The sequence below is a fragment of the Dryas octopetala genome, chromosome 1 (assembly GCF_963921425.1).
Source record: "Dryas octopetala chromosome 1, drDryOcto1.1, whole genome shotgun sequence".
Classification (NCBI taxonomy): Eukaryota; Viridiplantae; Streptophyta; class Magnoliopsida; order Rosales; family Rosaceae; genus Dryas; species Dryas octopetala.
In genome coordinates, this window is record NC_141366.1 from 13,004,245 (window position 1) to 13,028,447 (window position 24,203).

General features: G+C 35.5%; 2 protein-coding genes and 1 pseudogene across 5 annotated transcripts; 1 reads left to right on the top strand and 2 right to left on the bottom strand.

Moving 5' to 3' along the window:
• The first annotated feature begins 1,932 nt into the window (after positions 1–1,932).
• On the top strand, positions 1,933–9,038 carry LOC147298066 (plant intracellular Ras-group-related LRR protein 6-like; annotated as a pseudogene). Its single transcript, XR_015121763.1, has 17 exons — positions 1,933–2,040; positions 2,202–2,237; positions 2,351–2,710; positions 2,966–3,040; positions 3,169–3,238; positions 3,331–3,407; positions 3,511–3,572; positions 3,655–3,733; positions 3,837–3,927; positions 4,414–4,474; positions 4,557–4,624; positions 4,789–4,859; positions 5,010–5,147; positions 6,032–6,136; positions 6,943–7,967; positions 8,067–8,308; positions 8,430–9,038. The product of XR_015121763.1 is annotated as a plant intracellular Ras-group-related LRR protein 6-like (transcript).
• A 772-nt stretch (positions 9,039–9,810) lies between these two features.
• Positions 9,811–12,282, bottom strand: LOC147298067 (uncharacterized). 3 transcript variants are annotated; one of them, XM_086228952.1, is made up of 2 exons: positions 10,915–12,282; positions 9,811–10,075 (listed from the first exon to the last, which is right to left on the bottom strand). In XM_086228952.1, the coding sequence occupies exons 1-2, from the start codon at positions 12,192–12,194 to the stop codon at positions 10,072–10,074; spliced, it is 1,284 nt and encodes a 427-aa protein (XP_086085078.1). In that variant the 5' UTR covers positions 12,195–12,282; the 3' UTR covers positions 9,811–10,071. The 3 variants fall into 3 exon arrangements, with proteins under 3 accessions (XP_086085078.1, XP_086085080.1, XP_086085079.1); XM_086228954.1 differs by having other exon boundaries at positions 10,911–12,282; XM_086228953.1 differs by having other exon boundaries at positions 10,907–12,282.
• Positions 12,283–22,218: 9,936 nt separating this feature from the next.
• Positions 22,219–24,077, bottom strand: LOC147298068 (CBS domain-containing protein CBSX5-like). The gene is made up of 2 exons (XM_086228683.1): positions 23,599–24,077; positions 22,219–23,217 (listed from the first exon to the last, which is right to left on the bottom strand). The coding sequence occupies exons 1-2, from the start codon at positions 23,946–23,948 to the stop codon at positions 22,335–22,337; spliced, it is 1,233 nt and encodes a 410-aa protein (XP_086084809.1). The 5' UTR covers positions 23,949–24,077; the 3' UTR covers positions 22,219–22,334.
• Positions 24,078–24,203: the final 126 nt, after the last annotated feature.

The window sequence follows — 24,203 nt, forward strand, 5'->3', positions numbered from 1 at the left end:
GAGAGAATGGGAGGTGGAGGGGGAAAAAGAGGAAGAAAAATTCTTTTTTTTTTTTTTTTTTTTATAATTTAGATTTTAGATGAGGTATGTTTTTGAATGATTTTGTAAATGATAGATGCAGTTAAAATACCCCTTATAGTTAAGTATCTAAATTGAACTTTAGCCTTTTTTGTTTTTTTTATTTTTGGTTGACGAAGAATATGGGATGTTAGTTTGGAGAAATTATTCTGTGTATCCGTTATACCGTCACGTGGTGTAATCAATGCAACGTGTCATAATGGGTGTATGTTATTAATACTATACCCTACTAATATAAATATATTGTCCAATAATACAATTACATGTTAGATTGGTTACACCACTTAACGGTGTATCGGATACACACAATAATTTTGCGTTAGTTTGCACTTTGATTTTGGGTGTTGTAAAAATCTCATATGTTATGCATCAAATAATTTATGAGAGTTTGGCTAATTCCAAACAGCTTATTTATATTCTCACTAAATTTGTGCAAAAAAAATTAAAAATCTATTTTAGCTCACTACTTTAAAATTTTACTCTAGTAATATTCTCTATTTTAACTAACATGGATATATTATTATTTCTTAAAATTTAATATTATTACTAATGTGAGGTAAATTTGTACGATTGCATTTAAATAATTCAAAACATTTTACCTACCCATCTAAACCCAAATTTCAATTACTCACTATATACCAACTACTTATTGGTATAGTGTACTTTAACTTATTTTTATACATTTTGTTAGAAATAGTCTTAAGTTTGAATGTGCTACCCAACATTAATACCCACTCCTCATATACTTCCCACTCATAAACTCTACACTGTCCCACTTTTATTTTTCTTCTTGTCAATACCCAAGAGTCGAATGAAGTATATATATATATATATATCTTTTAATGTTCTTAAGATATAGATTATTTGTCGAGTTAATTACACTTACACCCCTTGAAGTTTATCGTCTTTTCACATACACCCCCTGGGGTTTCAATAATTACACATACACCCCCTGAGGTTTCAAAACTATTGCATATAACCCCCTACAAGAGAAAAAAATAAATAAACAAAAAAGAAAATATTTGTATTGAGGTTGGACCTTACACCTTAAGTAATCTTATTAGGCCATTTACTCCTTAGCATGCCTTTATGCATAATTTCTCATCATTTTTTATCTCACTATAGGGGGTTATATGCAACAGTTTTGAAACCTCAGAGGGTGTATGTGTAATTATTGAAACTCCAGGGGGTGGATGTGAAAAGACGATAAACCTCAGGAGGTGTAAGTGTAATTAACTCATTATTTGTCTAACATACAAATCTCTAAGAAGTGTGAATCAGTTCCCCTAAATTGCCAAAATTGTTTTAATTTCGTCTAATTTTTAAATTAATATTATTTTATTACATTTGATGGAATCGAACTTTAGACCTATTTCATTCTAATCTTTATCCTATACACCCTCATTACTTTCAATAATCCAAGGACATTGTCCATACTAAACACCTCTATTAAAATTTTAAAACTCAATTAGAAAGTTTTAAAATTTAGAAATCATAGTAGTATCATTAACATTATATTTTTATTTAATGAAATTTTATCTCAATAATATTGGAGAAGTTCAAATCTAAATCCCCACTGTCAATGATCATTTGATCTAATAAGTAGTAGATGATTTCAAATATCATGCACTATAATTATTGATTAATAAAAAATTTCGAATATGCACCCAATTAACAGTTTTTTTTTTTGTCGATCATTCAAGACTTGAAGTAACAGTTAACATTACTGTATTTTAAGTTTTTAAGTTTTAACAAATAACCAGAAGAAGCGGTTATCTCCCAATCTGGTTACGAAGCTGGTGTCGTGAAACAGATGAAATGAAGAAGCAACAACACCAACAAAGCAGCACCTGAGACCGAGTGTGCAGATCCAAAAGCAATCACAGTGCATTTCTATGGATCGGGTTATCAAAGCTGCGAGGAGCTCTCCCGTTCGCTCAACCTTTCAAATCGCTCTCTCAGGTAACTCCACCAATTCAATCACTCACCATTGCACATTTGCACTGATCGAAAATATTATCCATCTCCATCATCATCATCATCATCTTTTCTCGTGATAATTCTCGTCCGCAATCAAATTTGGAATCATTGGTAACTGGGTTTTTTTTTTTTTAAATTATCAGGGACGTGCAGTTGGAGAAGATGAGAAGTGGTGGGAGGTAAATTTGAATTTGTTTTGTTCTTCCTTTAAATCATGAAATGCCAGCTTCTAATTCGCCGAGTGCAATGCTTTTCAAACGGACTAATGGAGGACCCATTTGCTTGTTTTCAGGCTGTGGAGCTACAGAAGCTCATTCTAGTTCATAATGAGATTGAATCATTGAAAGACGAGCTGAGAAATTTGCCTCTACTAACTTTCAGAGCTTCCAGCTGCAATTGGAGAGTGAGTTCTCTTTCAAAGTATATTTTTGTGTTCTTAGTGGTCTTTGGCTTATATTTTATTTTTTTGTTTAAATCTCGAAACCCAATGGGCAGCTTACATTACTTCTACTTAATACCTAAGACTGGAAATATCACAAGTTTTGGGTTAATCTAGTTGTTGTGTGATCCTTCCAGATTTGATTGTTCGAACAATCAGCTTAAGGAACTTCCAAGCTCACTTGGAAGACGCTCAGATCTATCAGAATTGAAGGTAATGCTTTACTTTGGTTGACTGTAGATGTGGTGATGTGCATATGGTTGGTAAGTTTGACACAGCAATGTCACACAACCTTGTGGTGTGGTTGGTTTTTAACCTCTTGTCCTTGGCCCAAATCTATATGCATGTAAAATAAAACTCAATACGTGTAATAGGAAAGGCTACCATCATTTCTTTTTCTTGCTCTTCTTTTTTTAACATCATATCCAGTTTTGACAAAAAAAGTGAGTTATGATACCCTTTTCACAGGCATCAAATAATGTTATCACCAGCTTGCCAGAAGATCTAGCGAACAGTTCAAAATTGATGAAACTAGATGTGGAGGTATGATCGAGATTCATAATTTTAGCACTTGATGATGCTCAGTTAACACTTTTTTTAATAAATATAATCGTTAGTAATTGATAAACTTTGGGGTCTCAAATGTGAATTTTATCTTCTCCCTGTGCCAGGGTAACAAGCTAACGCTGCTATCTGAGAAGTTTGTTGGATCGTGGACCATGCTTACAGAACTCAATGCATGTAATGTCTGCAGATTTGCTAATTGGGTGCTTATCTCTACTTGCATATCTTTAGATATATTGAACATTGTTTGTTTATTGGAACCTATGCAGCAAAAAATCTGCTGAGTGGAATACCGGAAAATATTGGAAGCCTTTCTCGTCTTATTCGTCTTGACCTTCACCAGAACATTGAGTCAATTTGGAATTGAAATACCTTAAATAACCCTTCTTGGGTATCATGTGAACTAATCTGTTCACTTTTCCTACTGTCTATGTTAACGAGTTTTGCAGAAAATTTTATCAATCCCACATTCAATAATGGGTTGTTGTTCACTTGCGGAGATTTATATGGGGTATCCACTGTTACATGATCCTTTTAAGTTTAGATAACTTTTGTATCTTTGAAATTTATCTGGCACTGACATCAAAATTTAGGAATTATGCACTGTCTACACTACCGGTGGAGATGGGGGCTCTTTCTCGTCTAGGAACTTTAGATCTTCAATCAAACCAGGTAGCTTGAAGTTCATTTTATTTCTTTGCAATATTTAATGTAAACTTATTTAGGAAGAACAACTAATTTTATATTGTCTGCAAACTACTTCATTTGCATGCAGTTGAAGGAGTATCCAGTGGAGGCATGTAAATTGCGTCTTTCGATGTTGAATCTTTCAAACAATTCATTGCCTGGATTCCCTCCTGAATTGGGTAAGGTTTGCTAATTGTAGGGTTGTATAAATTATATATGGTATATCTTCATAGAAATTTCAAAATCCTGTAGGGTTTGTGATGCTCTAAAAACCTCTTGTTGTGTGTTTCACAGTTTGGGTCATATGAAGGGACTAGAATTCTACTCTTGATGTCCCAATTGGAAAACAGTTTGTTAAAGTATGGATGAGCCCTATATATTTTTGAGAAGATCACTATGTCTTAATTCACTTTTGCAAGACCAATAGTTCCTGCTTTTAAAGTATTTCTTGTCTAGTGGCACAAGTTCACACTAGTGTTAGCTATATTTCCCACAGGTGTGGTGGGATAGGGGTGGGTAGGCAAATGAAATGATGGACTAAACTTTGAAGTGTTTGTTTATATTTAACTCAACAAAGCTCTTATGTAAGCATTTAAAAAATACAAAATTGATAGTTGACATCGTTGATTGATATTAAACATTCTTAATTGTTATTCTTTGTTTAGGCAAGATGACTACCCTGCGAAAACTTTTGCTTACTGGAAATCCTTTACGAACGCTTTGAAGGTGAGAAACATTTTGTTGGCCCTTTTTGATTAAATGCTTCTTTTGAGTAAGTATATAGCCAACCAATATTTTCCTCTCGCAGCTCATTGGTTTCTGGACCGACACCTGCTTTATTGAGGTTTCTTCGAAGTAGACTTTCTGAAAATGAAGGTACGCTCTTTCGACTATTTATGCACGACCGTTTTTCTTTTGCCTTTCTAACATGCAAATTCTGTACTTTTCCTTAGTATTGTAAAAGTTCCAAAGACAGACCATGAATTACAGTTTTCAACCAACTACTGTCTTAAATAATTTAATTCAAGATTCTTATGTAGATGCTGAAGCGACAACTACAAAAAAAGAGGATGTAATTACCATGGCAGCTCGATTGTCTATCACCTCAAAGGTACTCTTGTAAGAATGATCATTTAATACCTTCACATGTCGATTGGGGTGATCTCGATTATTCTAGTGCAGAGCTCAGAATTTATCTTTCATTTTAGTCCTTCTTTTTTATTCAGGAATTTTTGCACATAAAAATGGTTTTTAATTTCAGGAACTTTCTTTGGAAGGGACGGGCTTGAGTTCTGTCCCATCAGAAGTATGGGAATCGGGTGAGGTCATAAAAGTTGATCTTTCTCGGAATTTCATCCAAGAGCTGCCAGTTGAACTTTCGTCATGTGTCCAACTCCAGGTAAACATCTTTGTACTTATCCTCTGTCTGCTCAATAGAAAAGAAAAATGGTATAGCAAAGTGCTATGTCTGTTTGGTGGTTTTTGTTTGGTCGGTTGATGCAAGTTCATTGAGTTTTAGTGCTACATTGAAATTTGGTTGTGGCCTAATGTATGAAGGTTTATGGGTGTCTAGGGTAAGGCTAAATGGTGGAAAAGGTTAGGAGAAATACATTGCAAGAAAAGGGAAAAGGTTTGAATTGAAATCATGAAGAAATGTTTGGAAGTGGTTCTGTATGAAGCTCTTTTACTAAATAGCACTTTCGTTAGAACTAAATTAAAGCACATAAAAAATGTCATTAAAAACCCAGTTGCTTCTTACATGTTCACCTGCAAGTGATTACTGAAGAAGTAGCTATCAGGTGTTTTTCCATGAAGCATTAAAAGTGTAACTCTAGCCCGAAAAAGCACTTTGTCTATTTCAGCCAAACACGACCAAATTCTGTTTTGGTTAAATGGAAGCGCCTTTGCTGCCAGAAGCACTCCCAAATACACCCTATCTCTTAGGTTTCTGTTTGGGACTAGTGTTAATTCTTCTTATTAGTCATGCATTGTGAACTCCAGTTGCTTTGATGTTAAACAAATATGGTAATGGTGGCTGCTTCAAGTATCCAAATTACTATTCAGTTCTGAAAAAATTATGCCATACTGCTTCTGATCCAAGCCATCCATAAGTTGATAATTTTTTTCTCCTTTTTAAGTACTCTTAAGTAATAAAATAGTCATTCTCTGGGGGCCAAGATGATTGGGTATTGCTGTCTACTGACTCACTGGACTCATTTCTTTATTTTTTGTTTAACTCAGTGACCGTATGTTAATTCATCTTATAATTATCCAAATGCGCAGACTTTAGTTTTATCCAGGAACAAGATTAAAGACTGGCCAGGTGCAATTTTAAGGTCACTTCCTAATCTTTCGTGTTTGGAGCTGGACAATAATCCATTAAGACAGGTAAACATATGTAACCAGTACGATAGTCTTTTTCTTGACTTGTTAATATATCAACATCAATAATATGTTAGAGTTTTAATGAGAAACACACAAGGGATGTGGTCCATGACAAATATAATTCTGCATTTCACATGCTTTCATGATTTTCTTCCACTTGGTGTTGATTTGTTAGATTGTACATTCAATTGTTGGAACTATTTCAATTAATAAACAATTTGACTACTGCCTAACCACTGTTTGGTTCAAGTCACTCTTTATTCTTTATGTAAAAATGATCTATGATATGTTTGGTATAGAATAGTGGGATTGCTAATGCAACTTTTGTTTTTTTTTTTTTTGGTATCAAGACATTCTATAATTGTGTGAAAGTTAAGCACTTGGAAAAATTGGTAATTTTCATGAGATTAATTTTACATGGAGAAGGATCAAATCACTTCTTGTGAGTTCCACATTATGATGATCTTTCTGGATTCTTTTTTGTTATATCTGAATAGAGTAGAAGCCTTGTGGTAAAAAAAAAAAAAAAGTTGAAGCCTACACTGATGCTGAACTGTAGATACTAATTCTTGTGGGTGTGTCTGTGTGTATGCTACAATAGTAACATATATGTGATACCCCATCCCGCACTACATAGTAATTGAGGAATGGGGATAAGAGGTGTTGCACCATGACTTCTCGAAACCAAAGCTCTAATATCATGTTAAACTAACATTGTATCTCAAAAGATTTAAGTTTTCAGGGGATGGGCCAACAATGTACATTAAACTAACATATTTGACTGCCCTCCTGATTTGCTTCACTTGTAGATTCCATTGGATGAATTTCAAGCAGTTCCTATGCTTAAGGTTCTGGATCTAAGTGGTAATGCAGCTTCATTACAAAGAGCATCCCACATTTTCTAGCTTACCACATTTGCAAGAGCATTACCTGAGGTTAGTGAAGTTGTGATACACACACACACACACACACACACACACCCACACACACACGTACACATATAGAGAATATATGTGCATACATTACTGATGTAATAGAAAGAGAAGAACCAAAAGGAATTAAAGGGGGGAAAAAAAATTAGAGAGAAAGATCAATGAAGGGCTAGTGTTGGGATGGCGTCACTTGCTTTTTGAAACAATCTCACGTTTTTGTCTGGTCATCTGCTTCTGTATTCTTTGTTTTTCAAGTGAAGGTTTGGAGAATTAATCAGCTTTTGTATTTATACTTGACACTCTGAAGTCTACAAAACTCTACCATTTATTGAAGGTTATACTTCACACTCTAAAGTCCACAAAACTCTACCATTTAATGAAATCCTTCAAAGTATACCACAGCAATTATTTGCTATAAAAGACATTAGCCAGCTCCCGAAGAAGCAACATCATGAAGCCCTCAACCAAAACGACATGTATCAATGAATGATGTATCCTCTGAATTGAAGTCAGTTGCATATTGTGTTGTACATATCCATCAAATAGCACGCAGCTTTCGAGATAGGTGGATTCCTAAACCTTACAGAAGACATAGCTTCATAGACAGGGATGATGACAAGATGGAATTTAACAGGAGTTCAAACTGCAATATATTTTCCACATCGCGTGATAATTGGCGTGATCAAAGTAGAAGGCCTGCTGAAGCGATAGATTATGCTCAGCAATCAATGCTTGCAATGACTTTCTGTGAGTACGGGTGTCCAAGAGGCATGTTCGATCTGCACCTTGCACAGGTGGTTGCCCAACCTATGTGATAAAAGTTGGCAAGCGTAAAAGCCAATGGGATCAGTCAGCAGAGAGAGACCCAGCTCCAAGTTTACTTGAGAACAAGGAACAAAAGAGTGAGTATGGATTGCCTTTCCATCCTTTTCCCCCATTGCCCCCATTTCCCTGTCATAAGAAAGACCCTTCGCCTTCTCATACTGTAAATCGTGTGCCAGTTAATCAACCTGCAGAAGTACAACAGGACAGCTGTGTTCATGTGACTTGTCACTCTCAAGAAAGCACTCCTAGCACAACTGCTGCCAATCAAGCAGCACAAGTGGACAGGAATGGGTGGGGATGTAATCGAAACAACTCCGGAGTCGGTTAATACCTCAAATTAAGACCTCAGTGAAAAAGATGATCCTATATGGTGAAGTGCTCTTATAAATATTGATCCATCAGTTAATACCTCAAAGAGGTACGTAGTATTTATTTTAAGTATCATTCTCATAGTGATTTGTAAGGCTTGAAGGATGGTTTAAAAATAAATGAAGAGGCATTTGAACCCACCTTTTTTTTCTCTTTTTTTTGAGATTTAGGTGGAGGGGAATCAAACTTGGGTACATAATGGTAAACTCTACAGTCCTTCCAATTGAGCTGCCCACCAACTGCTGAACCCACCTTTTTTTTCTCTTTTTTTTGAGATTTAGGTGGAGGGGAATCAAACTTGGGGTACATAATGGTAAACTCTACAGTCCTTCCAATTGAGCTGCCCACCAACTGCTGAACCCACTTTTTTTATGCTTTCCATGATTTATGTTGTTGCTTATTAGATTAATTAAGTTCATATCTACTTTTTCGGTCGTCGCCTGATAGTTCTTGGGGACTCCAATGATTTATGTATGGTATTTCTGCAACATTCTATGATAAATGGGAGTTTGTATCTATGTTGAGCTGTAGAAACTGGGAATTTTCTTTCCTGAATTCAGTTCATTCGCTTTATTTTGTTGTTAAGAAAATGTTAGTTGCCCATTAGATCAACTGTGATTAGATTTACTATACATAGTAGTTCTTCACTTATCAATGGACACTGTTTGACGTATGCAAGCATAGAAATTAGAGAGTCCGGACTCTGTTATATTTTTTAAAGTTATTTAATGTTATTACCATGACAGCTTGACATTCGATTTGTAATTCCAGTTGATGTGTATTTCTTCTCATTGTAGAATGATTAATCTCTCTCTCTCTCTCTCTCTTTTTTCTATTACATGGAGGTTTCAATCTATATCCTCTCTCTCTCTCTCTCTCTCTCTCTCTCTCTCTCTCTCTCTCTCTCTCTCTCTCTCTCTCTCTCTCTCTCTCTTTCTATTACATGGAGGTTTCAATCTATATCCTCAATTCCTCATCTACCCATTTCATGCCACTTGAGCCATTGCTATGACTTAGGGCATTTATCTCATATGTTAGCATCATTATATGACAGTCATGCTCTAAAGAACGAAGAAATTTGGATGACTATAAGCGCCACGCAGTTATGGGTGCCTAAATTCTCTCATATAAGATTGTTGACATAGTTGAGTAAATAATCACTGTTGGACTATTTTTGTTGAGGTCAACAACCTGATGTGGCATCTGGCATCAAAATTAACCTCATTAATCTCCTCATGGCCATTAAAAAAAACCTCATTAATCTCCTGTGATATCAACCATGAGAAAGTTTCACATAATCTCTGAACTGCAAGCCTTTACAAGACCTCATACTTAACAAAGAGGAGACGGGAGGGGACATATGAGAGTTATATTATAGTTCCAAAATGAGAGTTTCCCTAGCAAGACTACCAACAATTCAGATATGCATCATTTCTAGTAATTGTTTCAACCCAGAACCAATCCAGATAATATTTTCAAGTATTGTATAAGAGTCAATGCAGGGGACAAGGGAATTTGTGATTATCAAACTAGCCATTGCATACAAATATATGAATCTAAAACTTGCTCAATGAGTAGACTAGTCTATTCATTGAATAATAATATAGATCAAGTAGCAAACATACATATTTTAAATAAGCAGGTCAAACAGTACCGGAAGGTCCAAATTAACTAGGTCACAAAAGGACATACATATTTAAATAAACTGAAGAACTGACAAGACCAGATTAACTAGTTAGTAGGTCACAAAAGGATCCCATCTCCGCCCAACCCCAACTTCTTGGTCCTCGAGTATGCTATTCACTTGTGAATTTACCTGTTCCCAAGTTAAAAGAGCAAAACTTGATAAAAATCCTCCAGAAAAACAATAGTAAGATCAAAACAAGAAATCATAATTCACAACTTGGCATGCAAGTAGACAATATAAGTGCACTCTCTAAGTACAACAGACAAGGCTTAATCCTACGTAAACCTGACAAAGAGGAGGGGAACCAGCTCAGTCTGCCAAGCAAGGGTCATAAGAGAGAAGGTTTTGAAAGCATTAGAGTTAATTAGTTCCAAAAGGATGAGCATATAGTATAAAGGAAAAGGATGTTGATTTGTTCATACCACAAGTAGATGATTGGAATTGAACTTTACATATTAGAGTATCGATCATAAGCAAGTTGATGGGATTCTAAAAGAACCCCCTCTAGAAAGAAGAAGTGATGGAAACTCATTGAAAGAAACGTTAGATTGACACAACAAAAGACATTTTTCTGCAGCAATCTTATCGTCGACATAGAAGCACACTCAACCAAGCATGGTTTGACCCTTTCGTTCTATTGCTAAAAAAACAGAGACCTACCCTTCCATCAACAAGTTTAGGACTTCTAGTTACCATTCTTGAAAGCCTCCAAAGCTGATTTTCTTGTTTACACAACAACCTTAATTAGCATTACCCTTCAAAACTTCACAAAGTCTAATAAACAAAAGCATCGACCGACAAAGTTTTACTACTGAAAGTCTCTTCTTATTTTCTGTGTATGTAAGTATGTTTGTATGTATACTTAGCAACTAAGCACGTGCACTCTAATACTTAGAAAGTGGTTGGCACAGAATTAATAATAACAGAAATGAGATATGGAAATGAAGGAAAAGAGCTTACTGACTTACAGCACAAAGCAACCAAGCAATTCGGCGCTACTGGTCCAACCAGATTCTTGGGACCAGTCATATTCGAAAATATGAAAACCCAGGGGAAGGTTGTTGAAAAGACATGGTGGAGCACCAGGCCTTTTTTGAAAGTTCAATTGAAATGTTGAGAGCAGAAGACGCATCTTCTCCATCTGCACTTCCCCATTGCTTTTTTTCTTCTCCCGACCCATGAAATGGGAAACAGCGAGGCAGACATATGGACCTCCTAGATGAACAAAACTAAAAGGGCGTGCTTGAGTAATAGAAAATTCAGGAGGGAAATAAGGCTTCAGAGTATGGATGCGCTTAGGACGAGAAGAAGCATGGGAGATGTAGTAGACTACTACACCCGAACCTTTTGTAGGCTTGAATTCGTAGGTAAACATTAGCTTGTCATCATCCTCCAAGTCCACAACTAAAGCCCTGCCAGGGAAAGGGGGTAATTCAGGGCACAGCCTCGTCCATCCTTGTCTCGGGTTGGCCACGTCAAAGCAGAAGTGTGGTGCTGGTGGTGGTGTTGGTGGTGCTGGTGGTTCATCATCTATAATGCTTGGGTGGCTCGCCACCAAGATCTTGGTGCCCACAATTGCATAAGAGAAGCAAGTAGAAAAGAATGAATAGCATGGGATAAGACAACCAGGGGGAAATACCAGGCTGGGCATGGTCAGCCATTTCTGGATTGCCGGGCAGAATACCTCAAAAGACAAGAGCCGCTCGTCACATTGGGGACGACCCGCCAGAGCATAGAGAGCCCCGTCCACCTCAACCACCAAGGGATCAGGCTTCTCTTCTTGGAATTCCCCAAAGGTAGTTTGGGAATTGATACAAAGGTTCGGATCCACCTTTGGATCAGTCTCGAACTCATAAACACTTTTACTGAACATATGTTCGATTTTGTCACAACACGCTGGTGCATCATCACTGTGAACCATGCCGCCGGCGAAAAGAATTTTTGAGCCGGAGACACCGACACCTGGAAAGGCCGGAATATGAGGGCCGCTGATGGAAGCCAGTTTTCGAAATTGGCTATTGGACTTGGAGGAGCAGCTCTCGCATTCGAATATTTTAGTACTTGAACCAAAAGGATAAAGAGCATCACGATCAAACTCAAACTCACAGGTGCATGATAATAAATCTCTCACCTTGATGGCGTGGATAACGTAACAAGGGATTGCAGGAACCTTGCACTCCAGGCTACATATATACAGAGACTTATCACCATCCACCTTCTCATTCTTAATCTTCACCCACTCATCCATACGGAGATCGAGCTGGGTCTGGGGCGATCAAATTCCTCAAATTCCCAAAGTCTAACACCAAGCCTCTAATACCACGTCAAAAGTCTAGGTGTTTAATTAGGGTAAAAAGATGTTTATTCGATCGATCTTCTCCATAAAGGAGGTATTTATACATGTCTACAAATACAATAAAACCTTCTCTATATAGGATAACTATATGAAACTAAATATTTACAAAAGAATAAATACAAAGAAATAAATATATTCCTAATATAGCTAGGACTCACGTAACAAAGCATATTCTTGTACATGTATATGTATATATACATAATATGCTTGTGTATGATTAATGAAAGGCAAAAAAGAAAATGAAAAAAAGAAAGGCAATCAATTCTCTCAAAATTAACTCACATAGGGATCGATCCAAACCGGGTGAGAAGGGGCAGCACACGTGCTCGGCCAACTGAACTGCCCCAAGTTCTCTTGCTTCAATGCGATTAATGGGCATGCAGGAGCTTAATTAATTAATTAATTTCGTGTGTTTCGTGTGTTTCATGTGTTTTTTTTTTCTTTATACTTAATTAACATTAATTGGTTATGTTATATTATTGTTTTATTGCTATATCGTATATGCATGATGATGGAACATAATTATATCAACAACCTAGTTGTCCCACATTTTTTTTCTTCTCACATTTGTATCTCACCTGATGTGTCATTACTTTACTAGAAGGGTATTTCCTTTTTCTTTTTTAGGTTTTATTTTTTAATTTTTAATGTCCAATGTATGAATGTCATATAAGATGGTATGAAATTGTGGTATAAAAATGTGATAAGTGTAGCATTACTGAGATATACATTTTCTCGTTATACCACTTAGTGCCTATTTGGTTCACGAAATTGATTTCTTAAGAAATCAATTCCAATGCATTTTTCACGGAAAAAGGAATGTAAGATCTCATTATTGTATTTGATAATGCTAGGAAAGTAAACTAGGAATTACTTCCATTCTCATGTTTGGTTGTGCAGGAATATGGAATAAAAATTGTTCAGTTTTCTGGCCAATTACACTCTCATCTAAAAGGGATAATTCATTTGATTACTATAGAGTTTATAAAAGGGATAATTTTAGCAAAGTTACTCTAACTATACCTCTAGTCGTAGTTGAGGATGTCACATTCACTTTGTTCTAATTAAGAATCTCAAACTTTTTGTTTGGCTCAATCAAGGGTTTTCAGTAAAAAAATACCAATTTTGAGGAACAAAAACGTCTTTTTACTTATAGAAGGATCGTTGCACTCGTTCGAGATAGGCAGTTGCCACATCACCCTCAACATTTGATGAAGAAGCCATTGTCGGAGTAAAGAGATAGATAGGGAAAAGAAAGGGAGGATGACTGGAAGCTCAAAGAGAGTTGCAGAAAAGAGAAAGAGTTCTTAGGGTTTTATGAGCAATTAAAATGCCCTTATACAAAATTAAATATGTTTTATGATACTCACAATTTTTAAAATGCCTAAAAATAAAGTTTACCTTCTTATTCTTTTTTTTGTTGTCATAATTTGGAATACTTTGGAAATATTGATGTTGTGTTAAATGGACAACAGTCATTTTCTAACCCAATTTTTTGTAAATAATAAATAATACACAATATATATCCCATCAACTGGAAAAAGAAAATGCGAGAGAGGATGCATTCACCAAGATATCAGGAATACTAGACACAAGATCAAAATTGGAAGATAGAACAAGGGCAGATAGGGTTTTGGGGTTTTATTTGGTTGAGAGCAATTTTGGATTTAAAAAAAAATGGAGAGGCCGGGTGGTTTTGGCATGAAAAAATGTATTCCTATTCCCTCTTCTCTAATTTGGACCCTCCATCTATGAAATTCAATTCCTTCAAGATAAGGAATTTAATTCTTTATTTTATGTGGGCCACACACTCTTTCCTATTTTAATATATGTAAGTAAACAAGAGAATCAGAATGACTCCCAAATTTAAGTAAACATATGCATGTTAATCACTCACATTCTTCTCATTCCGACTACGGATAAGTAAATATACTCTAAATTTAGAGTAAAATAATATTGAGCAAATTACAATTTAGTACCTCAACTTTACATGTTGTTTCAACTTAGTACCTTAACTTTGAAAACTTGCAAAAAAGTACCTCAACTTTCATTTTGTATCAACTTAGTACCCCAACTTTGAAAACTTGCAAAAAAGTACCTCAACTTTCATTTTGTGTCAAAATAGTACCTCCGTTAGTTTTTCTGTCAAAGTGGTAGGGGTATTTTCGTCTTTTTCTTAAATTTTAAAAATAATAATTTTTTTAATAAAAAAATTTCTTAAAATAAAAAATAAAAATAAAAATTTTTTATGAAATTTTAAGAAATTTTTTTATTAAAAAAAATTATTATTTTTTAAATTTAATTTTACGAAAAAATTTCATAAAATTAAAAAGAAATTTTTTTAATTTTATGAAATTTTTTTTTATTTTAAGAAATTTTTTTATTAAAAAAAATTATTATTTTTTAAATTTAAGAAAAAGACGAAAATACCCTTGCCACTTTGACAGAAAAACTAACGAAGGTACTATTTTGACACAAAATGAAAGTTGAGGTACTTTTTTGCAAGTTTTCAAAGTTGGGGTACTAAGTTGATACAAAATGAAAGTTGAGGTACTTTTTTGCAAGTTTTCAAAGTTGGGGTACTAAGTTGAAACAACATGTAAAGTTGAGGTACTAAATTGTAATTTGCTAAATGATATTTATTCTTCTCCATAAATGAGGTATTTATATGTGTACAAATATACACTACCAAAAAATTGGCCATCAGCCACCGTCCACATCTGTGGGCTTTACCCAATTTTTCCACTGATATCCATGTCTAACCAAGCTAGCTACGGAACAGCTACTAAAACTGGGTCAATGGGTACTACTTGGGTGGGTATAGGCCATTCACTCACATTTTGTGTAAAACGGTGGGATAATATGTTGACTTCTTACCATCTCCAACAACTATAAAATAATCACCTACAGTACTTGTGATATAATTAAATATAAAATTCCTTGAAAGTTGTGTAAATCAATATCAATAAAATATATTCATTATTATATCAATATCCTTGAAAATTGGATCGGGCAGAGATTCTCGAGCAGTCCATAATTTATCTTCGTAATGTGTATCCATCCTATCAACATACAAGTGGTCTCTAACCAAACCAGGGTGAAGCCAATCACAGTTACAACAACGCTTACATGGACACTTTAACAAACCATCTTGGCTAGCAACACGTAATGAATGATCAATGAAATTCTGTAATCCTGTAATGAATTCTGGACTCAGCCTGTCCATTAACCCAGCTTTTATCCATTGTTGCTGCAATAATTACAAAATTGAACCCAATTAATCACTTTGGATGCCTTGATAAAATGATAGATATTAATAGAATTAGAGCATCAATTAGAGCATCCAACTCAAAAGCAATTGGTAATGAGTGGAGAAGCCCAAGACTTATAAGCACATATGTTGCTCCACATTACTCTCAACACACCCCCGCACGTGTGGCGAGATTTTTGAGCCTTACACGTGAACAAATTGTATTGGGTGATGTGGGAGCACGTGTGGCCGTTGGGCCTTACATGCGGATAACCAAGCTCTGATACCATAATAGAATTAGAGCATCTAACTCAAAACCAATTGGTAATGAGTGGAGAGGCCCAAGACTTATAAGCACATATGTTGCTCCACATTACTCTCAACAGATATTACCTACCATTACAAGTTTATGATATCACAGTACAACTAAGATATCGTAATGGATCAATAAGTGCCCAAAACGAAAAAATAAAATAAAAACTATACGTATTTGTGAAGCCGATTGTCAATAAGTGTAAATGGAAGGGAACCAACTTAATGAACATACCTTGATGATTAAAGGTGATTTTAACGATAACCAACTTCCAATTCAATCAACTGCTCCAAAGGAAGGTTTCACTGAACTCATCTTGCTGATTGGAAGGGTACTCCATGATCTCTTTTGTAATCAATTATGTTAAAATTGTATTGGGGGTTATCTACGCTGCAGCAATTGTTAACAAAATTGAAGCAAATTGAGTCACTAAGTGTTCCAAATATGCGGCAATTGTTATGTGATTTGTTAAAAGAGCTCAACAACGTTGATCTATGGATGTTTACAGCTTCAAAAAAAATCCAAGCAAAACATACAAAAACACCAAATTCATAGCTAAAGTTGTTGTTGTTTGAATCCGCACCAAAACAGTTCATTCTAATTACATCCAGTTAAATCAAGAGGGCTTCATTTAAAAATTAGAAAATAGAAATCCAATCAAGAGGGCTTCATTTAAAAAATAGAAAATAGAAATCAAGCGGACTAACATACGCACCAGATAATTGAGAAAATATGCAGAGTTTTGCCGACCGCAAGCAAGGACACCCAATGTATCGGAATCGTTCCTTTCAATTCCTTTCATCAACAAATTTAGGAGATGAGCTGCAGAAGAACACAGAAGTCTAGTTCAGAGATGTTTTGTTCTTTTCTTTTCCTTTCATAAACAAAAGTATTTAGGAGATCTATGGTTCTTTCCTTTCCTTCACCCAAGTCTAGTTCTGTAATGGACCAAATAAAACAGAAGAACACCACAAAGTTTTCAATTCCATAAGTAGAGTTGTTGTTTGACTTGTGAGGAAAAAGACGAGAGGTGCCCCACTGGGGCACGCCCCATATAAGATTTACGCGGAAAAAGACCCAATCTGACGTGTGCCAGACTTTGGGTCCATCAAAAGTGAGTAATCATCTATTTTACCCCTTGTAAAATTAGTTTTATATATATGCGAATATATATAAAAAGTTATAAAAAATATATATATTATAATTGAATAAATTAATTTTTTAATCTATAGACATAGATATAAATATCTGTGAGATCTATTCTCACATATTCTCATCAATTGGTGGGCTTTTTGAACTTAATAAAGGGAATAGTATTGACTGAATTGAAATTTGTCACAGAATTTTATCTATGGCTAAAAATTTGTTCTTATTGGCCAATTTTTTGGTAGTGATAATAAAACCTTCTCTATACAGGAAAATTAACTATATGGAATTAAATATTTACAAAAGAGTAAATATATTCCTAATATAGCTAGGACTCACGTACATAACAAAGCTCATTCGTGTACATGTATTGTATGATGTATATAATACTGGTGTATGATTAATGAAAGTCAATCAATTAATTCTCTCAAAACTCACAGGGCAAATCGAAACCCGGTGAGGAGAGGGCAGCACGTACACATACTTGGCCAACTGGCCTACCCCAAGTCCTCTTACTTCAATGAGATTAATGGGCATGCAAGAGCTTAATTAATTGATTATTTTTAATGGGCATGCAAAATGCCAATCCATCAAAATGAATATATATATATATATAGAGCAAATTACAATTTAGTATCTCAACTTTACATGTTATTTCAACTTAGTACCCCAACTTTGAAAACTTGCAAAAAAGTAACTCAACTTTCATTTTGTATCAACTTAGTACCCCAACTTTGAAAACTTACAAAAAAAATACCTCAACTTTCATTTTGTGTCAAAATAGTACCTCCGTTAGTTTTTCTGTCAAAGTGGCAGGGGTATTTTTGTCTTTTCCTTAAATTTTAATAATAATAATTTTTTTTAATAAAAAAATTTCTTAAAATAAAAAAAAAATTTATGAAATTTTAAGAAATTTTTTTATAAAAAAAAAATTATTATTTTTAAAATTTTTTTTATTTTATGAAATTTTTTTATTAAAAAAAATTATTATTTTTTAAATTTAAGGAAAAGAAAAAAATACCCCTGCCACTTTGACAGAAAAACTAACGGAAGTACTATTTTGACACAAAATGAAAGTTGAGGTACTTTTTTGCAAGTTTTCAAAGTTGAGGTACTAAGTTGATACAAAATGAAAGTTGAGGTATTTTTTTGCAAGTTTTCAAAGTTGGGGTATTAAGTTGAAACAACATGTAAAGTTGAGGTACTAAATTGTAATTTGCTCATATATATATATATATATATGTGTGCCCTGTGTTATCCTTGCTAAAAATCTGTATGAGTAAAAAGGTTAAAGAGTAGTTGGAAGTTGGAAGCTGGTTTTCCCTTTTTAACAAAAAAAAAATTCCAATCATAAAGTCATAAGTATCTCTGTTCTTGATGAACAAACGTGTATTATCTACTCACTAATCACAGTTTCTCTTCTTTACCATATAAAATAGGAGATGAGCCACTTCATTCCATGTGCTCCACAATGAATGGAAACCTTCAGCCAATCAACAAGTATTTGTAGTCTTTGAATTTGAAGAAGTGAATCACGTGCTTTTACTAAATCACAAATAGTGATTCTAAGGGAAGCTTAATCCAGATATTTGTTATGTATTGGGTCAATTCAATTCTAGTATTTAATGATTTTGAACAGTTGAACCAGTGAGTAAGCAAAAACCCTTCATATGGATGAGTCTTCTAACTTTTTACCTCATATTTAGAAACAGTTTAGAATCATTTGCGTATTCCATGATGGTCAGGTGACCTTTCTCAAACATCTTTTTAACTTGTTAAACTGATTTGAGAATAAAACATGACTTGAAATCATTTTGCTGCTCTGTCTCTTTTTGTTTCTTAAGTTGATTGCAATACACTTCTGCATTTCTTTTGGAGCCACCACCAGACCCTTAGCTTGGTAAATGAAGGATAGATAAGGAAAAGAAAGGGAGGATGACTGGAAGCTCAAAGAGAGTTGCAGAAAAGAGAAAGAGTTCTTAGGGTTTTATGAGCAATTAAAATGCCCTTATACAAAATTAAATATGTTTTATGATACTCACAATTTTTAAACTGCCTAAAAATAAAGTTTACCTTCTTATACTTTTTTTTTTGTCATAATTTGGAATACTTTGGAAATATTGATGTTGTGTTAAATGGACAACAGTCCTTTTCTAACCCAATTTTTTGTAAATAATAAATAAAACATTTGATACACAATATATATCCCATCAACTGGAAAAAGAAAATGTGAGAGAGGATGCATTCACCAAGATATCAGGAATACTAGACACAAGATCAAAATTGGAAGATAGAACAAGGGCAGATAGGGTTTTGGGGTTTTATTTGGTTGAGGGCAATTTTGGATTTTAAAAAAATGGAGAGGCCGGGTGGTTTTGGCATGAAAAAATTTATTCCTATTCCGTCTTCTCTAATTCGGACCCTCTATGAAATTCAATTCCTTCAAGATAAGGAATTTAATTCCTTATTTTATGTGGGCCCCACACTTTTTCTTATTTTAATATATGTAAGTAAACAAGAGAATCAGAATGGAATGACTCCCAAATTTAAGTAAACATATGAATGTTAATCACTCACATTCTTCTCATTCCGACTACGGATAAGTAAACATACTCTAAATTTAGAGTAAAATGATATTTATTCTTCTCCATAAATAAGGTATTTATATGTGTACAAATATAATAAAACCTTCTCTATACAGGAAAATTAACTATATGGAATTAAATATTTACAAAAGAGTAAATATATTCCTAATATAGCTAGGACTCACGTACATAACAAAGCTCATTCTTGTACATGTATTGTATGATGTATATAATACTGGTGTATGATTAATGAAAGGCAATCAATTAATTCTCTCAAAATTCACAGGGAATATCGAAACCCGGTAAGGAGAGGGCAGCACGTACACATGCTTGGCCAACTGGCCTACCCCAAGTCCTCTTGCTTCAATGAGATTAATGGGCATGCAAGAGCTTAATTAATTGATTATTTTTAATGGGCATGCAAAATGCCAATCCATCAAAATGAATATATGTGCCCTGTGTTATCCTTGCTAAAAATCTGTATGAGTAAAAAGGTTAAAGAGTAGTTGGAACTTGGAAGTTGGAAGCTAGGTTTCCCTTTTTAACAAAAAAGAAAAATTCCAATCATAAAAGTTCCCTTTTCAACTTTCAACCATACATTGTAAATAATATATTAATATACTGATAATGCTGGCACATCTTTTTTTGCCAACCAAAATACTTGGCTTTTAAAGGTTTGTGCAGTAAAAAATGTCTAATGGTCATAACTCATAAGTATCTCTGTTCTTGATGAACAAACTTGTATTATCTACTCACTAATCACAGTTTCTCTTCTTTACCATATAAAATAGGAGTTGAGCCACTTCATTCCATGTGCTCCACAAAGAATGGAAACCTTCAGCCAATAAACAAGTATTTGTAGTCTTTGAATTTGAAGAAGTGAATCACATGCTTTTACTAAATCACAAATAGTGATTCTAAGGGAAGCTTAATCCAGATATTTGTTATGTATTGGGTCAATTCAATTCTAGTATTTAATGATTTTGAACAGTTGAACCAGTGAGTAAGCAAAAACCCTTCATATGGATGAGTCTTCTAACTTTTTACCTCATATTTAGAAACAGTTTAGAATCATTTGCGTATTCCATGATGGTCAGGTGACCTTTCTCAAACATCTTTTTAACTTGTTAAACTGATTTGAGAATAAAACATGACTTGAAATCATTTTGCTGCTCTGTCTCTTTTTGTTTCTTAAGTTGATTGCAATACACTTCTGCATTTCTTTTGGAGCCACCACCAGACCCTTAGCTTGGTAAATGAAGGATACTTCCGACCACCTAGAAGACCAAAATTTTGATTGAACTTCAACTACCTACAAGGCTACCATTGGGTTTGTACATAAATGATATTTAAACCTTTTCCATTTAAATAGCTGCAATAAAGGGGCTTCGGCCAATTAACTAGAGTTATAATTTGGAGTGAGAAGATCAAAATTGATTAGTCCTTGCTGGACTGGAGTTTGAGTGAATTAGTGAAACCTTCTGTACCGATCGACCACCAAATTAAGCAATATAGAAGCATATATACGTCAGTACTAAATTGTAGGATTGGTGTATATTGTAATTTGGATGATGAACATGGCACATTCTGCTGCAAATGTTGGCAATGCAATAAGTTTCAATTTCATGAATTTAGTCATTTAAGGCTTTACTTTGATATAGCCCTGCCCGGCTGCCCGCATTGAATTTGCCAAAACTGTGGATAAAAGGAAAACAATTATGATACATATACATGTAAATAAGGAAGTGTTATAACTTATTAGAAACATAACAGTAAGTACATTAAGAAGATGCATATACCATGCTCTGTCTCTAAATCGTTGAATGGAAATCCAACAATTAAGATGACAAAATTTTAAAACATGCAAGTAAACTATATGTTTCGCGTCAAGCAGCATAGCATGCTTTAAAGCCTTTACATAACGTTACATTTTCTATTAACCGTTGTATTTTCATCAAATTAAACTGATGTTTCTTATTAAAAGACTTAAATGTTTATGTATAAACGCTCTTACATATGCAAACTTCTGAAACCATCTGTAGATTAAAGAAAGAAATAAAAAACTGATGCTGGCGTTAGAGATTGTTTTTTAAGCGTATACACACATGTGTATGTTATAGTATTTATTAGGCGACAACGTTGAATGTTCTCGAGGGTAGTGGTCCTAGTGGAGAAATGAGCTGTCATCATAATGGTTTGACAAATCCTCTCATGCACATAAAATCTTTGAAACCGAGTTGAACCAGAACCTATGTGTCAAACTCAAAGCTCTCTTTCTTTCTTGATTTATTTATTTATTACACACCCACATATGCATACTTTGAGATGCTATGACCATGACATAATCATTTTAAACAAAATCGTGAACTAATGGCAAACAGCTCTCAAAAATAAACAAACAAACAAAACATTGAATCTGCATATGCCTGCAGATTTGGTCTGCTCAAAATAGAATGAAACGCCAAAACAGGCAGTTTCAAGATCAAATTGTAAAAGAAGAAAAAACCACATACATTTCATACAACTCTGAGTCCCCAACATTACAAGCCAACTTGAAAGTTTGAGAACATTAGAACAAGATTCTCCTATTCACAGAAGTGACAGAACTATCTCTTTTTTTTTTTTTTTTTTTTTTTTTTTTTTTTCTCAATCTCTTATTCTTCACCAAACCATGACCCAAACCCCAAAGGGATTAACCAAAACCCAAACTTTTTACCAAAACTCCCCCTCCTAACACTCTATTCCATGGTCTCCAAATGTTCCCTGAAGACCTTTAACATACCAGAAAATGTGACGATACCCACCAAGCTACAGTCATCCTCAATGACCCAAACATAGTTCACTCTGTGAGCAATGGCCTGAATCATCACAGCAACCAATGAGCTCTTGGGATGGCAGACAATGGCCTCAGCCCTCCTCACCATTCTTGCTGAGTAGCTACTAGACCTACTCAGCCTCCCATTCCTTGGCAGCCTGGTATTTGGGGACACAGAAGACTCCTCATCTGATGAAGAAGACATTGATGATGAAAGACCAGAGCTTGATGAAGTACTCAATGTGTAATTCTCCAAGACCCCCTGTAGCTTTCTCTCTTTGAGCCTCTCCATCACAACCCTGATCAAGCCCTCAGGGGGTCCCCCACAGTCAATGTAGGCCATGAGGTCTCCTGCAGAGAGAGTGGTGATGGCTGCAGCCACTGACTCATCACAGCAGGCAAGGGTGAAGGGAGAGATCTCCCCAATCAAGACCCCATCCATGTCCACCACAGCCACTGAGGTCTGCTGGGCGAGCGAGTGGGATATGAGTTGGACCGCCGAGTTGGCCGGGGAGTGGTAGTTGATGGCCAGGATGTCAGTGTTGCTGATGATGCCAAGAGTGTCGATGGAGAGCGCCGGGATGGGTGAGAAGAGGCCGATGGAGCTGAGGAGGAAGCGGATTACGTCTTCCTGTGTTAGCCAGCAGAATTCTTGGCCGTTATGGATGGTGGTGGTGGTGGTGTTGGTGGTGGTGGCGGTGGCGGTGGTTGATTTTGGGTGCTGTTTTCTTCTTGAATTTCGGGTTCGGATTGGTACCACCAGGTTCTGGACTCCCTGGAGCATGAGATCAATGGCTTCTAATAGACTGAAAAGGACAGAAACAGAGAGATTAATTAATTGTGTTAAACAGAGTAAGTGCTTTGGTTGCCAATTTTGGCAAAAACCAAAATTTTTGGATGAAACAATGGCCTGATTTGAATGGGGAAAAGTATATAAACCACTTAAAATTTAACAAAAAATTGGGTGTGACAATGAATTAAACACAAATTTTACAGCAGAGGATTAACAGAGCCTATAAATTTGAAGCAATCAATTAAATTAAACACCTTGAAAACTCTCACAAACAAGTAAAAAACTGAAAAATAAAGAAAACCCAGTTACCAATTCGATCAAAAACGAAGATTAACCCCAGAAATTAAAGAAAAGCAAGAACTTTGAGCACATGGGTTCGATTGATTTGCAGTACCTGGCAGAGGGTTCGACGTGTCTGACTTCCCCGGGAGTCTTTGTCAAGATTTGAGAGACAGGTGCCTTGAGAGCCGCAGAAGGGGACAAGAGGTTGTCATCCTTGGAGAGAAAGCATATGACGTCGACCATGCACACCTTCCCAACACACCGACAGTGGCTGCCGCCGGCGCCGGAGTCGAGGGATTTGTCGGAGTGGTCGCAGTCCCAGACGCTGATGAAGTTGTCCTCCGAGGTTTTCAGGGCGGTTAAGGCATCGGCAATGGTGGTGGAGACCGAGAGGGACCTCAGCGCCGGCTTGGCTAGACAGAGGTCGGATACCTCGTGCTGCCTCAAGAAGCTCACTGCCATGCAAATGCGATACAAAGAAGATGAGGATCGGTGAAAGGGTTGAAGCCTTGAAGGAGGTGGTGGCAGTAGGAGGCAGAGCTTGTGGAGGCAGAGCTTGTGGAGAGTACTTCTGGCGGTTACAAGAGTGGGGGTATTTATAAGAGAAACGTTACATTGGGGTGTGGAGAGATTGTTTGGCAAATTGTCGTGGGGGGTATGGTATAAAGATACCAAAAGACTGTGGGAGTGTGGGGTCCATTCCTTTTTCTTTTCCTT